The following is a 22,277-nucleotide window of genomic DNA, read 5'->3' on the forward strand; positions in this document are numbered from 1 at the left end:
ATCCTCTTGTGTCAGTCTTGCTGACTTGATTCCCCTCATTACGGTGCAGGCATGGCAGGTGAGAACGGCAGCGTATTAGCCAAAGCTGCCATGCTTTCTCTGCCTATTATTTCAAATTAATGTGGAGATCCTTAATTGAAAATACAGAACAAGCCCCTTAACTGCAGGCTACCCACTTCCTTCTGACATATTTGGCGTCCATGAGAGAGGTAACGTCTCTACTAATTAGTGAGGGAAAGAGAAAGGAAATTGTATTCACTGAGGCAAAAATAGGGTGAAGAGTAAGGTTGGTTTATGGTTATTGAATGAAAAGATAACCTCATGAACTCTAAGGGAAGATGTCTTCTTTCTGTGTTGATTGTGTTACCAACTGCTTGTCAAAGTAAACAACTGTATTTTCTAGCTTAAAAAGTCTTTATACATTACATTGGTTCACTTTCTTTTCTTTTTTCTTTTACCTTTGCCAGGAAGCAGAGATAGGAAATGGTTTTATTTCCACATTAGATTGAATTGTAGACACTTAGCCAGCCTCACTGTTGGCCTCAGACTTACATTCTCACAAACGTCCTAGATTACCTCACAGAGTTGTTGGGAAGCTAAAATGGCATTTTATCTAGAAATCTGTCTGATAGCCATAAATGACCAGGAATCCCAGGTGTTATTTTCTTTAAAACTCTGCAGATATTTCAAGAGCAAAATGTTTCGTTATATATCAGACACAACACACATTGCTTAATAATAAAATAAATGTATATATTTTTTAAATAGCTGGACAAAAACAAAGCCAAAACTAGACAATATTTGACATTTCCCCTCTGAACCTCTTGGGCACTATTGAAATACATTGCACATGCAGAGAGAAAACTTACACGTCTACAGTATGGTTCTTATTAGATCCAACCATTTTTAATATATTTCTGACACAGACAAAAATATACATCTATTAACAAATAATAGCCACAGATACTACCCTGTTTAAATAGCAGACTTACAATCATATACTGATGAGTTGCACATTTTACTCAGTCAAATCAACTTGAAGGGTAGACAGGTGATCTTGACCATTTTCATTCTACTATTTAAAATATTTTAGATACATTTCAAAGATTAAATGGCCGTACTCTATGAAAATAAAAGGCTAAGATCTTATTGTTGCTGTGTATATGATTAACACTGTTAATGTTTACATTCATTTGAGGCTCTCATAAGGTTAGTAATGTACATCTATCACCAGCCCTTGAGGGCAAAAAGAGATAAAATAATATTGTACTGTTGACATGGGCTCATCTGTGGACAGGCTTAGAATCTAGTCCCATCCCCTTCTCTTAGCATTGCAGAAAAAGAAGTCCTGCAGCTTCTAGTTTGTGCAAAGCTGTGCCACTGTTAATAGCAGTGAAACTTGATCAGTTTGGGCAAATGGGGCACTGCCCCACCAACCTCAGTTTGTCCCCAGGCAACTCCCACCTGCCCCTCTTTCAAACAACCAGTCCAGGACATGCCTATCAGCTTCCACCCTCAAAGTCTCAATGCTTCCCCTGTTCAATGCAGCAAGGGGATGAAACTAGCATTAGCTGGGTCTGACTGCTACTGGCTCTGGTTCCACCTGTTCTTGGTCACCCAATGGGTGCCCGTTCCAATGGGCACAGGATGGAGTGATGGAGGACCCACTCTGTGGGCTTTACAGGGCTTGGCTCTCCTGTCCACACCTGAGCCTTTCCTACCCTAAAAAAACCCACTTGGCTGAGCCCTTGCGCCATGTTGCTCTTGCAACAACATCAATGGGCTACTGCAGTGCTGGAGCTCCTTGCGACAGACCTACAGTTTCAATAACCATTGCTAGTTATCAGAAGCCGTGGTGGGGAGGCTCCCTCTCTCTCATGTACAGAAAGAACAAACAACAAATAAAAATAAGATAGAGCGTAATCCAGTCCCACACAGGCACGGTGCCCACATAAATGGAGGATTTTTGTAATGGCAAGAGACCCTGTTTCTCACCCCCCCTCCCTGCCTGCAGGTACAAAGGCAGGGGAGCAACGAGGTCTCTGTTGAGCCTATGGGAATCCTTCCTTCATGGACTGGGCCTGTCCTGGTCCAGGAGTCAGCTTTGCCTGTTGAACAGCAGCCTGAAGAGGAGAAGGCGGAGTGACTCCACCTTCAGCTGATCAGTCATCGAGGAAATGGGGGAGATGGCAGTGGTGAAATGCAGCTGGCTTTGGCGTTCTTAAATGGAGCTCTCAGCAGCAGCCTGGGGTTCCTAGCCCTACCTAGCTGCTTCCTGCTTTCCATCTGGACCATTGGTCCTGTGGATTCTCTATCCTCTGAACTTTCTCACTATGCAGATTGCTGCCTGCCCAACCCTCAGAATGGATTTGACTTCAGATGTGGATTCTGCTGTCAGGCCAATGTTTCTTGGAGACTTCTAGCCCCAGCTTGTTTGGCAGTGGGACCCAGATGGGCCCACCATTTTTAAGTGTATGCATTCAATGTTTTGTGTGAAGATATGAAAAGGTCATAAAGAGCAGCCAGTTCCCAGCTCTGGAAATTCCCAGCACCTGAAAAACTCAGCACAAGAATTACCATTCAGTCTTTGGTTGTACATTTCTTTCTATATATCTCTGGATACAGGTGACAAAAATGTGCACCCAGCCAATCGGCTCAAAGATTTCCCATCTGGCATATACAGCAGAATGATTACAGATCATTTGCCAGGTTTTTGTGGTGTTCTGAACAGTGCTATGGCGAGGTTTTCATTTGTGAAAAGCTATAGGCCGTCCTGTTGTGCAACACTGTATGCTCATACAATCATTTTAAGAGATGGCCATAGGAAAGGCTATGCAACTAGGGAGGCCCTCTGAACCTTCGGCCATCGATGTTGTGAGGGTGCCTTCACAGAAAACATATGGAAACCACTGCAAAATATTGCTTCCTTCTTGTCTACCTTGTGCCAGCTGTCCTGACTTGAAATAGTGTGTGATAGGCTCAAAACATCCCTACTTTCTTCTTCTTGTTAAGGTACTCCCTGATACGATACAGGAAGATGAGTCCTGATTGCTGAGCCATGATAAACCTGGGTAGAAATGTGGGGACCTGCTACACTAGAAATGTACCAAGCTGCAAAAAATCTGATTACTTAAAAATGCCGCAACTTATCCATAGTTTTGCTTTGACACTCAGGAAAGCACATTTACAGCAATTCATTATTTGTCCCTGTCCCCCATTTCATAAAGGACAGGGTGAAGTAGTTCTCAGAGTGAACTTCTGGAACTCCCGAGATATTAATAAATGTTTTTAAAAAATGAAATACTTTTGGATGGAAATTTGCATCATTTAATTTTGAAACGAAACTATTATCACAGTTCATTATCCCATTATCAGATCTACTTAGGATCAAATCATGTGCTATGTAAGAGATCTGTGAATGGATCTCTCCATGTTGTTTTGTTCTCCTAAATGGAATATCAGTGGGCTAGGGAAAGAGATCTAAGCCTTGCACTGTATTCCCATTCCTCAGCCATCACGGCCCATGGTCAGGGGTGCTTTTAGCTAGAAGTAGCAGACAGGAAATATAGTTTTCCTCAGGGGATCATGGGATTTGTAGTTTTCTCTGCTTCATTAATTGAAACCCATGATCTTCATCAGCAAATACTGGCTGAGATGCATAGCATTTTAGTCGTTGTCCCCCCACCTCCCAATTCAATTTGAAGGGAGAAAATGACAAACTCCCTAATTCCCAGCGGGAAACAACACTCCTTAACACCAGTTTCAGTTAGAAGGAGGCACCACAAGCTTCCTTCCTTATGTAGTGAACCGTCCCTGATGTTGGTTGCTCATGTTCCCTTTGCAAAATTAAGGTTTTCATTGCTTGGGATGGAGGATTGGCAGGGGAGGACTACCTAGCAGTTGAGGTGCTGAATAAACCAATCAGATGGGTGGGGTACAAATAATAAAATTATTAGTATTATTATTATTAAACCAGATGGACCCAAACTCAATGGAGTGATGCCTCTCCAATTGCCCTTCCAATTTGCAGTTCATTTCCAAGTTTAATTGAAACATTCAGTACTGTCCTACACACTGAAATGGTACAACCAAGCAACAAATGAATTGCATGGGAGGTTCTGTTCATCTGTAGTAGGGATTGCATATTACACTTCCTCCGAACCAGATGCTGAACATTCATTATGGCTATAGTTGATTCTTTCAGGTACCTGAATAAAAGTAATTTTAAAATAAAAAAGTTACTTAATCTTTTTATTTTCAAACATTCCCCTCCCAAATACTAAGTTACTTGGCTTCATTTGAATGCTAGTAGAGCAACTTATTCTATTCCAGCGCATTTTATCGTAAAACACTACAATTTATTCCACAGACTATTCCTAGAAATGAGCTGAAGAGGGTTGTGCAGTGGTTTTTGTTTGCTTGTTCCCTGTCCATTCTTTCTCCCTCAACTAAAACGCCTCTGATCTCCCTTTGTTGCATACCCTGTTGCATTGTGGGGGATGTGAAAGCGATCTCTCTCCTCCGTTGGGCCGTTGTCAATTATCTTCTGCTGCGGATACATCGGGACTTGAATCGATATCACTGAAGGCCTCTTTGTTTGTGAAGGTGCTGCTTAGAGTCAAACTGTGCCGAGGGTTCACAGGGGCCAACTCGTTTAAAACAATATTGTCACTTTTCACAAGAGTGGCCTTGTCCATGTTCTCCTTACTATGCTTCGCAACAACGGCATCCAAGAAGTCAAATTTGGGTGGCAAAGTGCTGCTTTCAAACAAGTATTTTGCCAGATAGGATACTCCAATGTTAGTGAAGAAAGAGGTAAGCATGGCTAATGTTTTAAAAGGGAATCTCTGAATTTGCTGTTCTTGATCCCAACCAGGATAGAAAATCAAGGGTTGCAAGTGCAAATACGGTTCTCCTCCAGTAATTCGTAGTATGACACCAAACAGATACCCTGCAACGGCGCCGTAGGTGTTGGTTCCTTTGATGAAGAGGACGCACAAGAGCTGGGGGAAGATGATGATGTAAACCAGGTCAGAGCTGAGGTACCAGAGCCCATAAACCGACTGAGCTAGTAGGGCCATTGCTGTTGCTGCTGCTCCAAACACAAAAATGGTAATTCGCATGACCCAGACTATTTCTGTGTCTGACGCCTGTAAAAGAAAGGAACAAAACACTGTTTTCTACCAGTGAGTTTTCTTACAGGAATATCCATAAAGGACAGAATTATATAGATTTAACGTGATTAGCGGAAAAAAACCTCTTGTATCTAAACCTAAACATTAGGAAGAACTTCCTGACAGTAGGAGCTGTTCGACAGTGGAATTTGCTGCCAAGGAGTGTGGTGGAGTCTCCTTCTTTGGAGGTCTTTAAGCAGAGGCTTGACAACCATATGTCAGGAGTACTCTGATGGTGTTTCCTGCTTGGCAGGGGGTTGGACTCGATGGCCCTTGTGGTCTCTTCCAACTCTATGATTCTATGAGACATCCATAACCAAACTGACCTGAAAGGATTCTGATATTTATCAAGTTCACTCTTCAAATCTCCAATGACTACAGAGCTTTGGAGAGGAAATCCCGTTGTAGGACATGGTACTAAATATTACTGAAGTCAAGAACAGGTCTCGAAATATCACAGACCATGAGCTGTATACAATAGAACAAACATTGGTTGCAGTTTGAGGTTAATCTGGAGAGACCTAAACAGTGATCCCAGATTTGGAAGACGCACTAAGCCAAACTATGACTTAGCTCAGTGCAGCGCCACAGCAAAATGACAGGGGAGGATTGTGAATCATCTTCAACAAGTAGCTTGAACCGAGGCAGAGGATCATTGCTCAGAATATACAACCACTGAGTATACCAAGAAAATCTGGGCTTCTTTGTGTACCAATTTAATGTGTGCTCAAGGTATTGAATTGCCTTCCCTTGTTCCTTGTGGGTAGAACCAGGAAGGCATTTGCACACAGCCCAGAGTTTCAGGGCATCAGAAGCTACAGTTGTAGGTTCCTTATATCCAGGGCTATTTTTCTAGAAAAAGAGGTCACAATCAGCACCTCCCACATTCTCTTGGAATGGCGATGGCACCCACCTGAGAGGTGCTGGAACTAAGTTCCAGTGACTTCAAGCTGGGGGAAAAAAGCCCTGCTCATATCTCTATATTTTGTGCAGCTCAGAAACAATTAAGTGCTCATTTTTCTTTCTGTGTTCATTGTGCCACCAGTCACTATTGGCAGCACGGCTAATCCTATCGCAGAACGAAACTGTGGTTGCAATAGTGAATCTTACACTTTGCCGAAAAGAAAGCTGATAGATGTTCCGGGCAAACATGGAACTCGCTGATAAGATGGAAGAGTCAGCAGATGACATGACAGCAGCAGACACTGCCCCGAGGCCAAAGAAGGAGATATACACTGGGCAAAGGTACTGGAGGACGATGGGTAAAATCATGTCAGCTTCATAGTTGTCTTTGGGGTCTGAATCACCATACTCTGTCTGGTTCCAATCTGTAATGCAAGCACACAAGTATTATGACCAGATCAGCACGAATGAAGCTTTGACTTCTGCACTGAGGGAAGCGTTTGGAACCCCATTTGGAGCATTTCACTTTGGAGAAACCTTTTCAGGGGTGTCCACTGCCAGCGGTGGTTGTGGCCAGAGACAAAAGTTGGGTGGATCGATGGATGTGATTCTTACCTTTGACAACAGGCTACATCGCACTCACCTAAAATTCAGGTTTTTACACCAATTCACCTCTCCTTCCAGACAAGCAGAACACATTGTCACTGTTCAAGGACACCTTCCAGCTAGGCAAAAACTCTCAAGGAGGGTGTGAGGCAAAAGCAAGGAGAGGTGTTGCTTTGGCAGGAGCAATGAGGCAGTGAAACAACTGAGGACCAGATAAATCGGCCTGGAGGACTACGTCTTGGCCCTGAGTCTGATGTTATCTACCTCTGCATTAACCCTTCTTTTATAAGAGTAGTATTTCCAAGTATGGTGTGTGTGTGTGTGTGTGTGTGTGTGTGTGTGTGTGTGTGTGTCCATATCTATCTATATTTATAATCTATCATCTATCTATCTATCTATCTATCTATCTATCTATCTATCATCTATCTATCTATCATGTATCTGATTTTGGGATGGGATGGGGAGAAGAAAAACTTCCCAAGATCACCCATCTCTCTCTCTCTCTCTCTCTCTCTCTCTCTCTCTCTCTATATATATATATATATAACTACTTTATTTTCCAGTTTCTAAAAATACATATAACAAACAATCCCCATATCCCCACCCCAAGTGTGGGCAAGTGCTGAATACAGATTTTCTAAGGCTCAAACTAGTTGCTACATGTATGGTCACATTTAATAAACAATTTGACCCTTAGAAAACCTCGATTCAGCCTTTGCTTGGTAGGTGGCTCAGCTTGGGGACATCCACACATTTAGCGTGTGATAATATAAATGTTCTATGCATCTCCCTGTGCTTTAAAAAAGGAACTTCGAGGGAAATCAAATCCAGACTGCAGCGCAGAGGACCTTTCCCTCCATGTCATGGTCCCGATGGAAATTCCCCCCTCACCTACAAAGCTGCTGTTTGTGCCAGAAAGGAAGCTGCTATTGATGCCAGTACCAGCTTCCCTGGTGGGTCAAAAAACATCTTCAACAGAAGGGAGAGTGCTAATCCCTTTCACCACTCACTGTGGTCCTGATCCTTGTCCGAATACTGTATTGCAAAATTGGGATATGTGCAAATTTCTATGGATAGTTATGTTTCATTTTGCATATTGCTTCAGAAAGTTCAAATTCTACGGATTTCCTTTTCAATGAGAACTGAATTGGATTTCTTCGCCATCCCTGCAGTAAGGTACCCACTGCTTTAAGTAACGGCGATCTGGACACTCAGTGTACCTGTTGATGCGCCAATGGCACCAATGAGTACGGCAGGCACTGCCATCACAAGACATCCAAAAGCTGCCAGAAAGGATAACACTTGTGCGTATGTAGCAGAAGAGGAAGAGAGAACTCGCTGGAAATATGCTTGCCATGGGATTCCTCCTAACGTCTGCAAGGAAAAATAAGGAAACCCTCCATCATTTCTGGGCTAACAGAAGATCATTTGGGTTCATTTGAATACATGCCAAGCTGCTATTTTACTATTTCAGAACGATTTCACCCAGTATTTAAACCTATAATCATGAAATAGCTGCACCTTCAGCTTGAAAATGTATTTAAAAACAAATATTGGAAGGGTTTTCTTCTGATGGCAACATGTGGGATTGAGGCAAGAAGGTGTTTGCTTCCATGAAGCTAGATTTGCTCATGTACCATTGCTCCTTGGCCCAAGTGTCTAGAGAGCAGTATCAGAGGAGAACATTGATGCAAATTTTCAGCACCCCACACGTGCTAAAAACACAGCAGGAAAGGTCACCTCCTCAGTCTTTTAACATCAGGAACACTTGTGCTCTCTTCTTTCTGAACAAAGCGTAATCCCAGAGAGGAGATCCCTTGTAAAAGGGAGATGTGGCAAGCCTCAAGAAACATAGTGTACCCTGTTATGGTGTGTAGAAACTCTCTTCTCGAACACAGCATTCCCCCCCCCAAACCCTGCTCATTTCCAGTCTTGTTCAAATTATCTACCAGTCTACTTTCCTTGCTCCCTCATTCTTTTTCCATTCTATCCTCCAGCGGGTGCTGAATGCTGCAGCGAGGCTCCTCACAGGGTCTCTGCCATGGGAGCATATTCACCCAGTGCTTTTCTAGCTGCACTGGCTCCCGGTGGAGTACAGGGTCAGATTTAAGGTGCTGGTTTTGACCTTTAAAGCCCTTCACGGCCTAGGACTCTCGTACCTACGGGACCGCCTCTCTCAGTATGTCCCAAGGAGGACCTTAAGGTCCATAAATAGCAACACCCTAGAGGTCCCGGGCCCTAAGGAAGTTAGATTAGCTTCTTTTTTTAAATAAAAGTTTTTATTAGTTTTCTACATTATACATATGATACCATACCAAAAGTTTATCACAAATTATATATTATGGACTTCCTTCAGCTTATCTGCCAATCATCCGTAATTAAATTTTAGTTACTCATTTCCTAGATTTAATACTGCCTCTTTGTATACCTTCCCAATCTTATTTTCTTTTTTACAATACTCCTCAACCTTTCACAGAGCTTGTTGTTTGTTCATCACATATATTTTTCAGAGGAAGTTAGATTAGCTTCAACCAGAGCCAGGGCTTTTCCAACTCTGGCTCCAGCTTGGTGGAACGCTCTGCCTCATGAGACCAGGGCCCTGCAGGATCTGACTTCTTTCCGCAGGGCCTGTAAGACAGAGTTGTTCTGCCTGGCCTTTGGCTTAGAATCAGTTTGATTCCTCCCCCTCTTACTATTTCCTTTCTCCTCCTGTGAAGAGGCTGCATCCTAATATTTTAATGTTGTATTTTAATCTTGTTTTTTAAATTGTATTTTAAGCAATTTGTTTTTATTATTGGTTGTTAGCTGCCCTGGGGAGGGCTGGGGAGGGCGGGGTATAAATAAAATAATAATAATAATAATAATAATAATAATAATAATAATAATAATAATTATCCTGCGTGCCTCCTTCATACAAGATGCTATGGAAACTGGAACTGGAAATCATTTTGCATTAATCACTGTTAAGCTTCTTTAACTTATTCTCTAACCCAATCTTCTTCTTCTTCTTCTAAAAAAATCTATCAAGTGCCACCATTTTCCTCCTCCTGACTATTGGTATCCCACCTTCCAACTCCCTTTAATTACAGATTCAGTCATCTAATGTACCTCAGTATCCAGCCAGTCCAATCATAATAAGAGTTTCCTAAGTCACCTGCAACAGAGGTGTCTGTCTACTTTTTCAAAGCTGCTACATTAATGCATGATTATTGTTAAGTGGGGTGTGGTTTGCTTCAACATATGGTTAGATAATTAAAAAGCAGTTACTGAGCATCTCTTGCTTAGTTGGTTTGCAACTGTAGAGTTTGTAGAGTAAGACTGTGAGTGGCAGGCCATGGTTTGTCACAGGAGTGCTCACCAATAAGAGGAAATTGTCAATCCACTTGTAGATGTCAGGTTTTTTAATGTTTCCAAGCCAAGGCTCTTGAAAGACAGTGTGTACAGCTGTGTATCCAATATCTGTCACTGCAGGATGGGACATGGCAAATGGAACACTGATCCACTAAAATAAAAGAGAAGCTATCATTCAAAATTGGGAACTAAAGAAATAATGAAGAAATAGCAGCAATATTTGACTAATTAATCTCTCCCTCTTTTTCCTTTTCCTTCTTAACAGTTAACTAAGAAAATACAGGCATTACTTTTTCTGAGTACCAGGATTTCTTTCAACCAGAAATAAAATTTGGCACAGAACATAGGTAACAACAGATTCAAACGGAAACATAAAATGAGTATATTGCAGACAGGATATTTCCTAAGCTGAGCTTATAGGGCAGGTATAATATCTGTCCTACGTTGAATGAGATTGATAAAGACCTGTGAATGTATTGTGTAGGATATTCTTTTCTGAAGTGAAGACATACTATGCAGTATTTTACAACCAAAACACATACACAAGTTATAAATGAACTAAACAAACTTTAAAAATGATAGACCCAACAAAATAAAAACAATAATTTTCCCCTTCGAAAAAACATCAAGCCAAAATCAAATGGCAATGCAATATCTCTGGAAGATACTTGGGTTCTGATTCTGCTAAGTTTCCAACGGGAAAGAATGTGGACATTTCTCTGTGCACCCTTCCCACATGCATTAAACACAAAGTTAAGATGTTGCTCTGGTTAATTTTGGATATAATGTCTGTAAAATATAAATGGTCAAAAATATATAAGGTCAAAGCCAGTCTCTTGATTTGAGGCTGAAGCATAATAGGGATCCAGTGTAGAAGAAGAAGAAGAGTTTGGATTTGATATCCCGCCTTTCACTCCCCTTCAGGAGTCTCAAAGCTGCTAACATTCTCCTTTCCCTTCCTCCCCCACAACAAACACTCTGTGAGGTGAGTGGGGCTGAGAGACTTCAAAGAAGTGTGACTAGCCCAAGGTCACCCAGCAGCTGCATGTGGAGGAGCGGAGACGCGAACCCGGTTCCCCAGATTACGAGACTACCGCTCTTAACCACTACACCACACTGGCTCTGTGTAGGAACAGAGCAGTGGTCCAGTAATCACTCTTGTCAAAGGACAATTGTGTCTACCACTACTTTTCATGGGCTGCACCACACAAAAGTCCAGCCTTAAGGCTCACAGGGGAATCACAAAGAGTCCAGTGTTTCTCAACTTGAGACTCCAGCTGTTGTTGGACTACAACTCCCATCATTCCTAGCTTGGAATACCAGTGGTCAGGGATGGTGGGAGTTGTAGTTCAATAACAGCTGAGGGCCCAAGTTTAAGAAACATTGTGGGAACAGTACTAGTATTCAAACTGGAAGCTTTGCTATTGGGGTAAGGTTATCCTGTTGTTGTAAAGAGGTGGGCACAAAGCATCTTTGGTTCTAGTTCTTTCTTAACCAATAGGAGTCAGTTAAAACTGTAAATGTTGCATAGGAACAAGGCATGTTCCTTCTGCACATACTACAGATACTATAATCATGATTACACCTGTACAGTTTGACGGATGAGAACATTATTCCCTCCTTCCACCCACCCACAGAATTGTGCAGCACATCTCTCACAATTCAGGCTTAAATAAAGCACTTGCAAGACAACCATCGTTTCAGACACATAAATATTATACAGAAACTTACCAGTCCAAGGAAAATGCAGAACAGCTGAACCACATCAGTATAGGCTACTGAGTAAAGTCCACCCACTAGTGTGTACAGAGTTGCAATTAGGGCAGAAATAGCAACTGATATATTGATATTGACATCAATGATCACACTTATGGTGGCACCTGCAGCAGAGGTTGGGGTTAAGGGAGGGAAACAAACCTATTTTAGAAATGCACGCCCTTTTCAATGTGTTTCAGTTTCCCCCGGTTTCTAAAACAACACTATTGCTTGCTGGAATCTTTTAAGACAGATTCAGAAATAGTCTAATACTTTGTAGGAAATGTATACTTTTTGTGCATTCTGCAATTTTGTTCATTCTGCAACTATGTCTTTTCAGAGGTCTGGGGTACATGATTTCTTAATAAAAAAAAGTGGTTGCTTCTTGAAAATATATCCACGTGGTATTTTCTCAAAACTACCACTGTCAACGTCTCCACTGGCCATGATTAGAAGCATTCAGCGCTGGCGTGAAAATTCTGTAGGCCAAGCAAGAGAACTGCACGAGGCACTATCACCACAAACTATCTTGTTTGAAAAAGGGTCACCTGCCTGTAGAGTTGTGAGAAGAAAACACAGAAAAAAAGGAAGAAGGAAGATCTGGCGAACCCTGAGCTCTGTGACAACAAAACTCTCCAAACTTGCACAAAGTCATTATGAGGCAAAAGTGTTCAACGTATGCTGACATATTTTACTCAAACTTTAAAGGCAGCGCCAGTCTCTGAGAGAAAATGCTAAAGGCATACCTAGAAGGGTAGGCTCTGATCTGCTTTGGGGTTGTAAGTCAAACGTCTGGGCCAGATTAAACTAAATAGTTGTGCTAGAGGGAGTTAGTCCCTCTGCTTCCCCCCCCTTTCCTCACCTCCATCAGGTGTGTGTGTGTGTGTGTGTGTGTGGTCAGCTCTCAGAGCAGTGCATTTGGGGTGGGGGAAGAGGGGAGATCATTCCATCAGAAATAGGACCTACCCACCCACCCACCCACAGGTTCTCTTGAGTTGTGATCTGATAACTAGATTCAGAATTTTTTAAAAATCTAGCCACCCAGAAGAGATCTTTTCCTATGACATTCAATAATGTTATATGACAGCTACACTTCCTATAGCCTCTCTTTGATGGAGAGGCTTCACATGACAACTTGCTGTTCACTTTCTTTGGCACTATACAGTCATGCATACTATGGCTCAATTTCACTGCACTTAATTGCTATGCATTTGATGGCTTGCCGCTGAATAGTGGGGTTACCTGACTCCACTTAAAATGTTGCATTTGAGGTGATCTGTCAGTTTTATCTGTGGTTTTAAATCTGCAACAGTCTTTCTGAGCGTTCATGCACTAAGTGGATTGGAAGGACCAACAAGCTTATACTTGAGTATGTTGCTCTCCAAGGTCCTATCTCAGAGTTGATTTCAGCCATGTATTGTGTTGTCTTAGCGCTCATAACTGATAAATTCCACCTAGCTCCTAGTCTGCAAGCCGCCCTTTTATGAGCCTACCAGGTTGAAAGGCATTCACAGTGCTCGCTTTCTCATTGTGAAGCCACAGAAAACCTTTATTAAGTTTGAGCTGTGTTTTTTTTTAAATAAAAAGAACACGTTTTAAATTCCCTGAAAGTTGTTTAAGCCACTCAGCTTCCATCACCTCAGCATGCAGTTATTCTCAGACCCTTGAGCACTTGCAATAAAATTATGGTTAAAAAGTTCCCCATTGATTTCCAGCTAATCAGAGCACAGTTGGAAAGAAGGCTGATTATTTTATTTTTAAAAGAGTGCAACACCAAACAACTTTATATGTGCAGTTGATGGGGGTTTGTGTGTGTGTGCTTTTTAAAGTAGCAAAAGTTGCAAAGGTCACTTACAGTAATTCATCTGAAGGGTTTCCCCCCATGCTAGAAGAGCTATCAAACTTGGTTCTTGCAACAGAATGAAAAAAATTCCACCAGGGACTGAAATTCAGTGATTTCATACTAAAAACTCTAGACAATAATTTTGTACATGAAGTTTCAATGGAAAGCATCATGCAGTTTCATTACTACCGGTTGAAAAAATATCTTTTTCACATGTTAGAGAAGTGCAAACACACATGATAAAAACACACTCTCCCACACTCTTTATACAAAATATGAAAGGCAGACATAGCACATACACAGGTTTATGTGTGCACAGACAATGCTTTAGGTATGTAGTAGTCATATCCCATGTTAACTCTTTCATATGTGGGACATGCCACTAGCTGCTCTACCAACCAAACTGGATCCTATATTTTTAAGGCTGCAATCCTACACATACTTATCTGGTAGTAAGTTCTCCTTAACTCATTGGGTCTTATTTTGGAGTAGATCTGTATAGGATTGCATTGCACATTATTACTTCAGATTAAAAGTTATACAGTGGTACCTCTGGTTATGAACTTAATTCGTTCCGGAGGTCCATTCTTAACCTGAAACCATACTTAACCTGCTGCCACACGATTTCTGTTCTCATCCTGAGGTAAAGTTCTTAACCTGAGGTACTATTTCCGGGTTAGTGGAGTCTGTAACCCGAAGTGTCTGTAACCCGAGGTACCACTGTATGTATTCTACATTATTTGATCAGTCCCGATTCTGCATGCAGCAGAATTATGAAAAAAAAAATTCCCATGAAATCTTCTATGGTAATCAAAGTACAATAGCCAAACACTAGTAATGAAAGATATCATTGCTGTGTTTTGAGCTCTTCACTACAAAGGCTGAATTGCTTAAAATCAACAAGAGCATTTTCAATTGCAATGTAATCTCTTTAATATTAAAACAAGTTGGGTAGCTAAAGCCTTTCATGATGAATCTTCTCAAATGTTACTATAAATAATAATGGTTCTTGTTTGCAGTCAGTTTTCTGATAAATAAGTATCACCACATGACTAGGGTCACATGATTTTATGGTGAGCATTTGGGTTTAGCTATACATTTCTCTATGCCAGTGTTCTTCAGGCTTGAGTTCCAGATATTACTACACTTCAGCTCCCATTCTGCCCAGCCAGCTTAGCCAAACATCAGGGATGAGGGAGTTGTATTCCAACAACATCTAGAGACCCAAAGCTGAAGACCACTGCTCTATACCACATGGATTGTTAGCATTTGTATTGATGGCTTTTCAATAGTTGTCCTTGAGCCACTGGTTGGATTTCTCGGCTCCATGCTATGACATAGTATTCCTTACCTAATGCAGAAAAGATGGCTGCAGCCCAGAACATTTCTCCCATTAGGGCAGGTATGAAGATAAGCCCTCCCATTCGTTTTCCATAAATTTGCTGAAAGGGGTCCAGCATTGTCACATAGCCTTTGGAACGCATGGGCTTTGCAAAAAACAAACCACCTGAAGCAACAAACATGAGAAAGACAATAGACATGAATAATAGCAAGTGATCTCATGCTTGCGTGGTTCCATGTAAGCCCCATCTCCAGTAATCAATCAAAATCTGTGGTTCTGCACTATTTTAATATATTTTCCCCTTTAACAGAAGACCTCAGATATTCAGCAGACCAGTAGTGGTGCCTTGGGGTTGCAGTGCTCACCTGACCTCCTGACAGCTGAGTCACTGCTGGGAGGAGAGAGAAAGGAGTGAACTGGCAGGAAGGTCAGTAGGGTGCAAATGGACTGGTGGAGCCAAGCCAGTGCTTTTGCACCACACTGATCTCCCCACTGCCTTGCCCCACCCCCACCCCCATTCTGGTAAGTGGCGGTGATTCAGCAAAGAGGACCATGAGCTTTTGATTGTAAGTACCACCTTGAACATATGGGCATGTTTCACAACCATACATAGGCAGATGATTCCTGTTCTTGTCTCTGAGAGGAAACATCGTGTTCACACAGGGGGAAGTGAATGTATTGATGGCAAATTACTTTTCATCTAGATGAGAAGAAGGAAAATCCCTCCCATATTCAAGACTCTGGAACAGTTCCTTCCTTAAGGGCCATTGATACAGACCTGAATGAAGTAAATCATTGCACCATTCAAATTCAGATTATGCCCAATTGCATTCTGTCTCAGGATGCAAGCAAAAATGTTAACTTTGTGAAGTGCTGAAAGCACTGAAAAGATTTTGGATTCTCATGAATTCCTTAGTTTGGTGAAGGCAACCAAATAATGATGATGGTGCTTAGCAGTTTTAATATGCTGTTACATTACTAAGCTTGTGAGTAACATAACTGGTGTCTAAGCACAGACTAGGGCTTTCCCTCTACCCATCATAAACTGTCCAATGCACCATTACTAATTACTGCCAAGGAAATGGCAATCTGGTCATGGGATTGGCTTTTGTTGCTGGCAGCCTTACTCATCATCACAAAGGTGTAGTGAAAAAAAGTACACATTGCAGAGAATACCTATGACAGTTGTATTAAACCTCCCTTCCTCTCCAAGACCCCTGCAATGTCTTCTTAAAGAAGACAAGAACAAAGTTGCAGAATATACCTGCAATATAACAGCAGTCTTGTTTAAGAACACATTGCACGGGTCTTGTTATCACATTATTGCTGTCTTATAGTGCAACAAAAACCGGTCAAAAATAAACCGAAACATTTGTGGCATGACAAGTTACAGGATTTCAACAGGAAGTTATGAGATTATGCACTGATTCAGGTTGAAGAAGTGTGGCTGCCCCAAACAGTGTTAAAAGTGGGAATGAGTCTTACTGTCCCAATATCATCACGAGCAGGAAATCATCAAGAATGCACAAGTAAACTGATGTCTGGAGAGGCCCCATCTCTTACTGCAGGCCAGTTAAACATAAGTCCCATGTCATGTCTCAAGTGCTGAGTCCCTCCTGCCCATTTCCCAGAAATATGTCTTAATGAAAAGAGGAACAAGGAGACAGTCAGTCTTCTAGCTGGTGGGCTCAGTGAAACAATTCATCTTAGCTTAAGCTTTAACTATACTGTTTCAATTAAACTTGACATTGGCTTGGGTCATAACTCCAGCTTACCTACGACAAGGCTAAGTGCATATCCGATGGGTGCCTGGGCCCAGGCCAGTCCATAGCCTGGTACATACACAGCCTCCGCTGTCCCGTTTATGTAACCACCTCCAACCCAGGTGGCTGAAGAAATGGAGATAAGCGTTAAAGCATGTCATAGACAGGAAAAAGAGAAACAACACCCTTTATTTGTGCATCAAACACAGAATCGTAGAGAGGAAGAAAAATCACATCTTGCCTAAAGAATGCATAGTAGATTTACAGCACAGACTCAGCCACATCTACTAAGACATCAGTTCTATTGAATTCAGCAAGGCTTACTCGCAGGTAAGTGGCTTGGGACTGCAGCAGTAGCTACTCTACAGAACTAGAGATAACTAAGAGAGAGAGAGAAGTAAACTGTAATAATCTAGTACACCCACCCATGTGTTAATCCTGACGTCATTTGCTATTTTATTTCAGATGCATGGCTGAATTAAGCTTTGGCTTTACTCATATGTTTTGCTTGCACACACAGAGGAAATGGTAGCATCTGTGATGTAGCTCTCTCCTGAGCAGCTAATGAGTTGATTCTCAGTGGCGTCTCCATCAAATGGGGGGGGGGGGATGTTGAGTGCTCTTAGGCAGTTCACAGACAGAACAGATATGTTATTGTTATGAATTTGGTGGGGGAGGAGTAGACTGTATGCTGAGATCCATTGCCTGGGTCTCCTTCTAGTTCTTGGAATAGCCAGGCTAGCTTCCTGATGAGGTGATTGCCTTGGTGATGTGCCATTAGGGGGAACAAAGGAAGTGGATCTGTGTGAGATGGCAAATGGGTGGAGTGCCCTCCCCCAACTTGTGGGTAGTTAGAAAGACAAAGCCAGAGTTGAGAGCAGAGTGTAGAGTGATGTAAGCTAGAAGCAAAGCTTGACGTAGTATAACATCATAATATAATGTGATATTCTTCCTGTGATCTCACTGAAGGCAATTGCTGGTCTGTCATCAGACTGCACACCACCACCTAGTTCCTGACTCACTGCGGGATAAAATCCCCACAGACTGAAAGGGATACAATAAAGTATTCATCCAGTACCATGTTTCTGGTGGTTTAGTGATGGATAACAGACATAAGCAGAGGTTGTGTGAAGCATGTATCCCAATACTAATTCCGTACATGCTACCAATCTCCCCACAATGGAAGAGTTGCAAGGGGAAAATAATAGCAAAACTCATGTTGCTATCTGCTCTGCTTGTGGTCATGGCAGAGAAGCTTGTTGTGTACTTAGCATGGTTGCCTGTCAAGAAAATGCAATGGGATGGCACAGATGGTCAATGCCGCTAAAAATCTTTTGTGTGTGTGATAGATATATGGGGAGGTTCTTAATCTTCTTTATTATGTGAAGCACAGACATGATCTGCTGAGTGATTTTGCCTATTACCGAAGCTCAGAATTGCTGACTCCTCAGGTTGATTTCATTTTATCAGTATTCACTTCACATCTGAGGTGTTTGGGGTTGTTGTTTTTTAAAAATCCACTAAAGAACACCATCACCTAAGGTGATGCCTTATTAAGTAATACTCAGATTAGACCACTTCAAATTAGTGGATTTGTTACATGAGTAGATTGATTTCAGTGTCCTCACTCTGAGTATGACTAACCTCAGAATTCTCCCCACAACTTTATTGTTATCTATTCAACAGTAGGATTATCAAATACCAGACCCACTTTACAGCCAATTTCAATACTTTGCCAAAAACATTCCTGTCAGTGTGAATGACTCCCAAGTCACTTTCAGACAAATTTACTCATCCCTCCCACAATCCATGCACTAAGATTGTTCCACCTCCCTTAAGCAGTGCTGAATGCTTACCTCAGAGACTCTGAATAGAGCCCAGGTTTTCTACAAGCCACAGTCTGTCACCTATGCAACACGGTTACAGATAGATATGCCAGAGGTATGCAGCTGTTATCATTATGCCATATAGAGATTCATTGTATATTGTTGTAATAATTTACAATTCTACCTCACTCTTCCTCACAAAAAGCCCAGTTTAACAAACATAAAACAAAACAGCGTTTTTTTTAATGCCCCCCCAGCCTTCTTTAGGAGCCCATGTCTTACACCCACAGTTGGTGTTTGGGGTATAAACTTAGCAAATAGAAAAAGGTATCTGAATCTGGAGCTGTCTTTCATCTGGTTTTAAGAGCTTTTCCTAGGGCGACAAATGGCAGAGTTTTGATTTTAATATCAAGGCGGTCTTTCCCCACCCCTGGTAATCTTAATTCAGGATATTTTAAAACTAGGGAATCTTATGTTGAAATAAAGTTACAAATTCAGTCAACTAAAGGGAAGAATACATGTAACTATGCAAAAGGGTATGTAATTAAGGAGAGAAGGAAACAGACTGCAATCTTCTGCCTCTTTAAGTCCCGTTTAACCCAGAGAGTTGTCTCCAATGCCAGTCTCCTCCTCAGACCCCTACCCATTGACATTAAAGGACATGACTAATTTAGGTGCATTCATCTCAAAGGTCTACTCTGAATATATTAGTTGGATATAACCCTGTGAAACTTACTTCAGAGTAAACACATAGGATTGTATTGTTATTGATTAGAGTCCATGGGGTCTATTGTGGATCAGCTTCTGGCTTGTGGGGCAAATAGAATACAACAATCTAAGAACAAGCTTGATGGGTGCGTAGACAAAATGTGTAGCTGAATTGTAGACAAAAGTATGCATCTGTATATTATTGGAATGCAATCAATTCCAAACTCAGGAAGTTCGTTTATTTTGGAGATGAGATTTTAACTCTTTTTTTAATACTAGGAAAAACGATTATATATGCGGTGCTAGTTAAATGTGTTTTGTTATTCCTTGCATCTAAATCTGTTTAAATGTGTTGTTTCTTCTTAGTCCTGCCAGTAGGATTTGTTTGCATTTTGTGAACAGACACATTTAGCTTTGAATTCTTTTCTAGAATTTAGATGTTTTGCAGTCTTATTTGTCTTATAGGTATCACTGAACACATTTTGCCACTTTCTAAATATTTATTAACATCACTAATCACAGTAGACAGCTGGTGTTTCTCCTGACGAAACTGCCTGCAAAATTCTCATCATTTTCACGGCTGGCAATCAGTTCTGTTGACAGAACTACATCTAGTTTCCTTTGAAATGTTAGAACCTTTTATTCCTGGCTGACAAAACACAGATCAGCAAACATCCCCCTGGCCGGTATTTTACAATTTGCACACTAAAAATCAGTGCATAATTATTTACACTGCAAAAGTATAAATGCTAGCAGAATTGGGAATTATAACCCTACCAAATGTTCTCTTTTCTTTACATGGTGTATGAGTGGGTTCTCTAATGTGGCAGCTGTAGACACCCTGGAAACCTTAGAAATTCCCATGGCATACACCAAGGTCCTATTCCCTCCCAAATTTTTAAAAAATTAAGTTATCCAGGGGAGGTTTTTAGTTGTGGAAGCATGGTCTGCTTTTCTGGTCTGTGTTTCTTTCATTTGTGAGGCATGTGTGTGTATGCTTTGCCTATTTGAGGTGTTGTTGTTCAAAGTATCACCACTTTTTCTTCTGTGAAACGGGTATTTTGTGGTGTTCACAACTGTTTCTTAGATTTTAAAATGTGTCCCTGGACCTAAAAAGGCTGAGGACCCCGGGTACATGACTCCAGAATCTAACCTTTTAGACAAAGAGTCTTGCGACTCTCCACTTCATCAATGCTAATGCCACAATAAATTGATTAGCCTTCAAGACTCCTTGTTGTTTTTGCTTCCACAGACTAATGTGGCCGCTACTCTGGAATTTTTGTTCACAATAGGCAGCCTTTCAAATCATGAGCAATAATTACACCCTGAAGTAAAAGGAGAATAAAGGCTCCAATTCTTTAATCAAAATGGTGGAAGAAGGCAGACTTTTTCTTGCTTTAACTGATATACTATTTCCCCTCCCCAGTTACAATCTGAACCCCAACCTAGCCTGTATTTGAATGAAAATTTCAACGAAATCAACAGGAACTCATTCGTTCAACAAAGTTATGCACTTATTTGCAAATTAGTGCTGGACAAGTTTAATCGTTAACCTGAAATTGACTGCACAAAGAAGGGAAGAAAACACTGAAAGAATAATTAAATTTGGAACTGAAATGGTTTTTCTTTTGAATGAATTATCTTGTTTCTGAAGCAAAGCCCTTTATAACAAGTAGAGTGGGGACATTTCAGATCTCATGCCATTTTGCACCAATCTGAAATGTCACTTTGGCAATTCTTGTAACTGAAGGCCCAGCCACAAACATTTTAAACATTTTGGTGCATGATGACTCACCGTTCGGCTCCTTTGCCCTCTCTGATGATGTCATCATGGAGCCAACGCGGCCTGACATTGTGTATAGGAAAGTAGACGTGTATATTGACCCATCTTTTTCTTCTGATATCTATGCAACATGAAGGCTGCAATCCTATGGTGTGACTCACTTGGGACTAAGTCCCATGACACAGAGTCAGACTTACTTCTGAGTAAACACGTACCAGATTGAACTGCATGAACTACTTAGCTACATTGGCTTAACTGAAAATATCTTGCCTAAGTTGCTTTGAAGATCAGCATGTGAGATCCCAAATTACAGTATGTGGTTAAATTATAATAAGGCTGGCCCAGTGAAATTCTTTGTGAAGCGCTACTGTAGTTGATGGCTACGTTTGGTTTAGATTTAACTTGGTGCACCTACAATGGCATCTGTCGCATGATATTTTGATCCTTCCCTATATGCAACATGATTGTCCTATTCCTTGCAATATTCAGAAGCTATATACATATGATGCATGCCGCATTGATAAACTGCTCTGGCTCCTGTTGGATATTGTGAAGGTAACAGGAGATGCGACTCATTCATTAGCTAGTTTTTATAACAAACAACAAGGGGGGAATATTCTATAAATCATGGTTATATTGACCTGTTCATACTGCATTATTCAGTAAGCCCAGTGGGGTGCATTTTCCAGAGGTGAAAAGAAAACACACAAGAGTACAGTTCTCAGTGTGACTACTCAGAAGCAACTGGTTGAAGTCTTCCTGTCAGAACTATTTATGTGGCATGCAATTTTACTGGCAGCTAAGCAGCACTGTGAAGTTGTGCCTTTACATTTAAATTCATGTCAGAGGAAGGATGTAGACACTTGAATAACAGGTAGAAAGAGAGGAACATACCCGTCATGGTAAATCCACCAACCAGCAAGCCAATATCTCTTCCGCCAACTATAATAGCTTCCCTACGATCTACATCATTACCGCTGTTTTTGGTTTTCCACGCAGCCCATATTCCAACAAAGAGGATAGCCAGGTAGAACACAATGATAGCAATCAGTCCCGCCACATGAAAAGCCATGTTGAAGCCTCTTGACACTTCTCTGGATTGCTATTTCATTAACATGAGAGCTAGACAAAAGGTAATAACATATTATGCATATCAGTTGTACATGGCAAAAAACCCCAACAACCCTGAGTCCATATCAGAAAATAACATGATTGTCTTATCC

General features: G+C 41.3%; 1 protein-coding gene across 6 annotated transcripts in view; it reads right to left on the bottom strand.

Moving 5' to 3' along the window:
• Positions 1-732: 732 nt before the first annotated feature.
• Positions 733-22,277, bottom strand: part of SLC5A7 (solute carrier family 5 member 7) — a 32,382-nt gene continuing 10,837 nt past the window's right edge. For 4 of the 6 annotated variants that reach the window (XM_083501500.1, XM_083501499.1, XM_083501498.1 and 1 more), the window contains 8 exons: positions 21,949-22,176; positions 16,750-16,863; positions 14,984-15,139; positions 11,766-11,914; positions 10,042-10,185; positions 7,904-8,057; positions 6,285-6,502; positions 733-5,150 (listed from right to left, as the gene is read on the bottom strand). In XM_083501500.1, coding sequence (XP_083357626.1) covers positions 4,536-5,150; positions 6,285-6,502; positions 7,904-8,057; positions 10,042-10,185; positions 11,766-11,914; positions 14,984-15,139; positions 16,750-16,863; positions 21,949-22,126 — 1,728 coding nt within the window. In that variant the 5' untranslated portion in view covers positions 22,127-22,176 and the 3' untranslated portion in view covers positions 733-4,535. Of the gene's footprint in view, positions 5,151-6,284; positions 6,503-7,903; positions 8,058-10,041; positions 10,186-11,765; positions 11,915-14,983; positions 15,140-16,749; positions 16,864-21,948; positions 22,177-22,277 lie in introns of those variants that run through there. The other 2 variants (XR_014525728.1, XM_083501502.1) reach the window with 2 other exon arrangements.

The sequence above is a fragment of the Podarcis liolepis genome (genome assembly GCF_965112155.1).
Source record: "Podarcis liolepis genome assembly, chromosome: 4".
Taxonomy (NCBI): domain Eukaryota; kingdom Metazoa; phylum Chordata; class Lepidosauria; order Squamata; family Lacertidae; genus Podarcis; species Podarcis liolepis.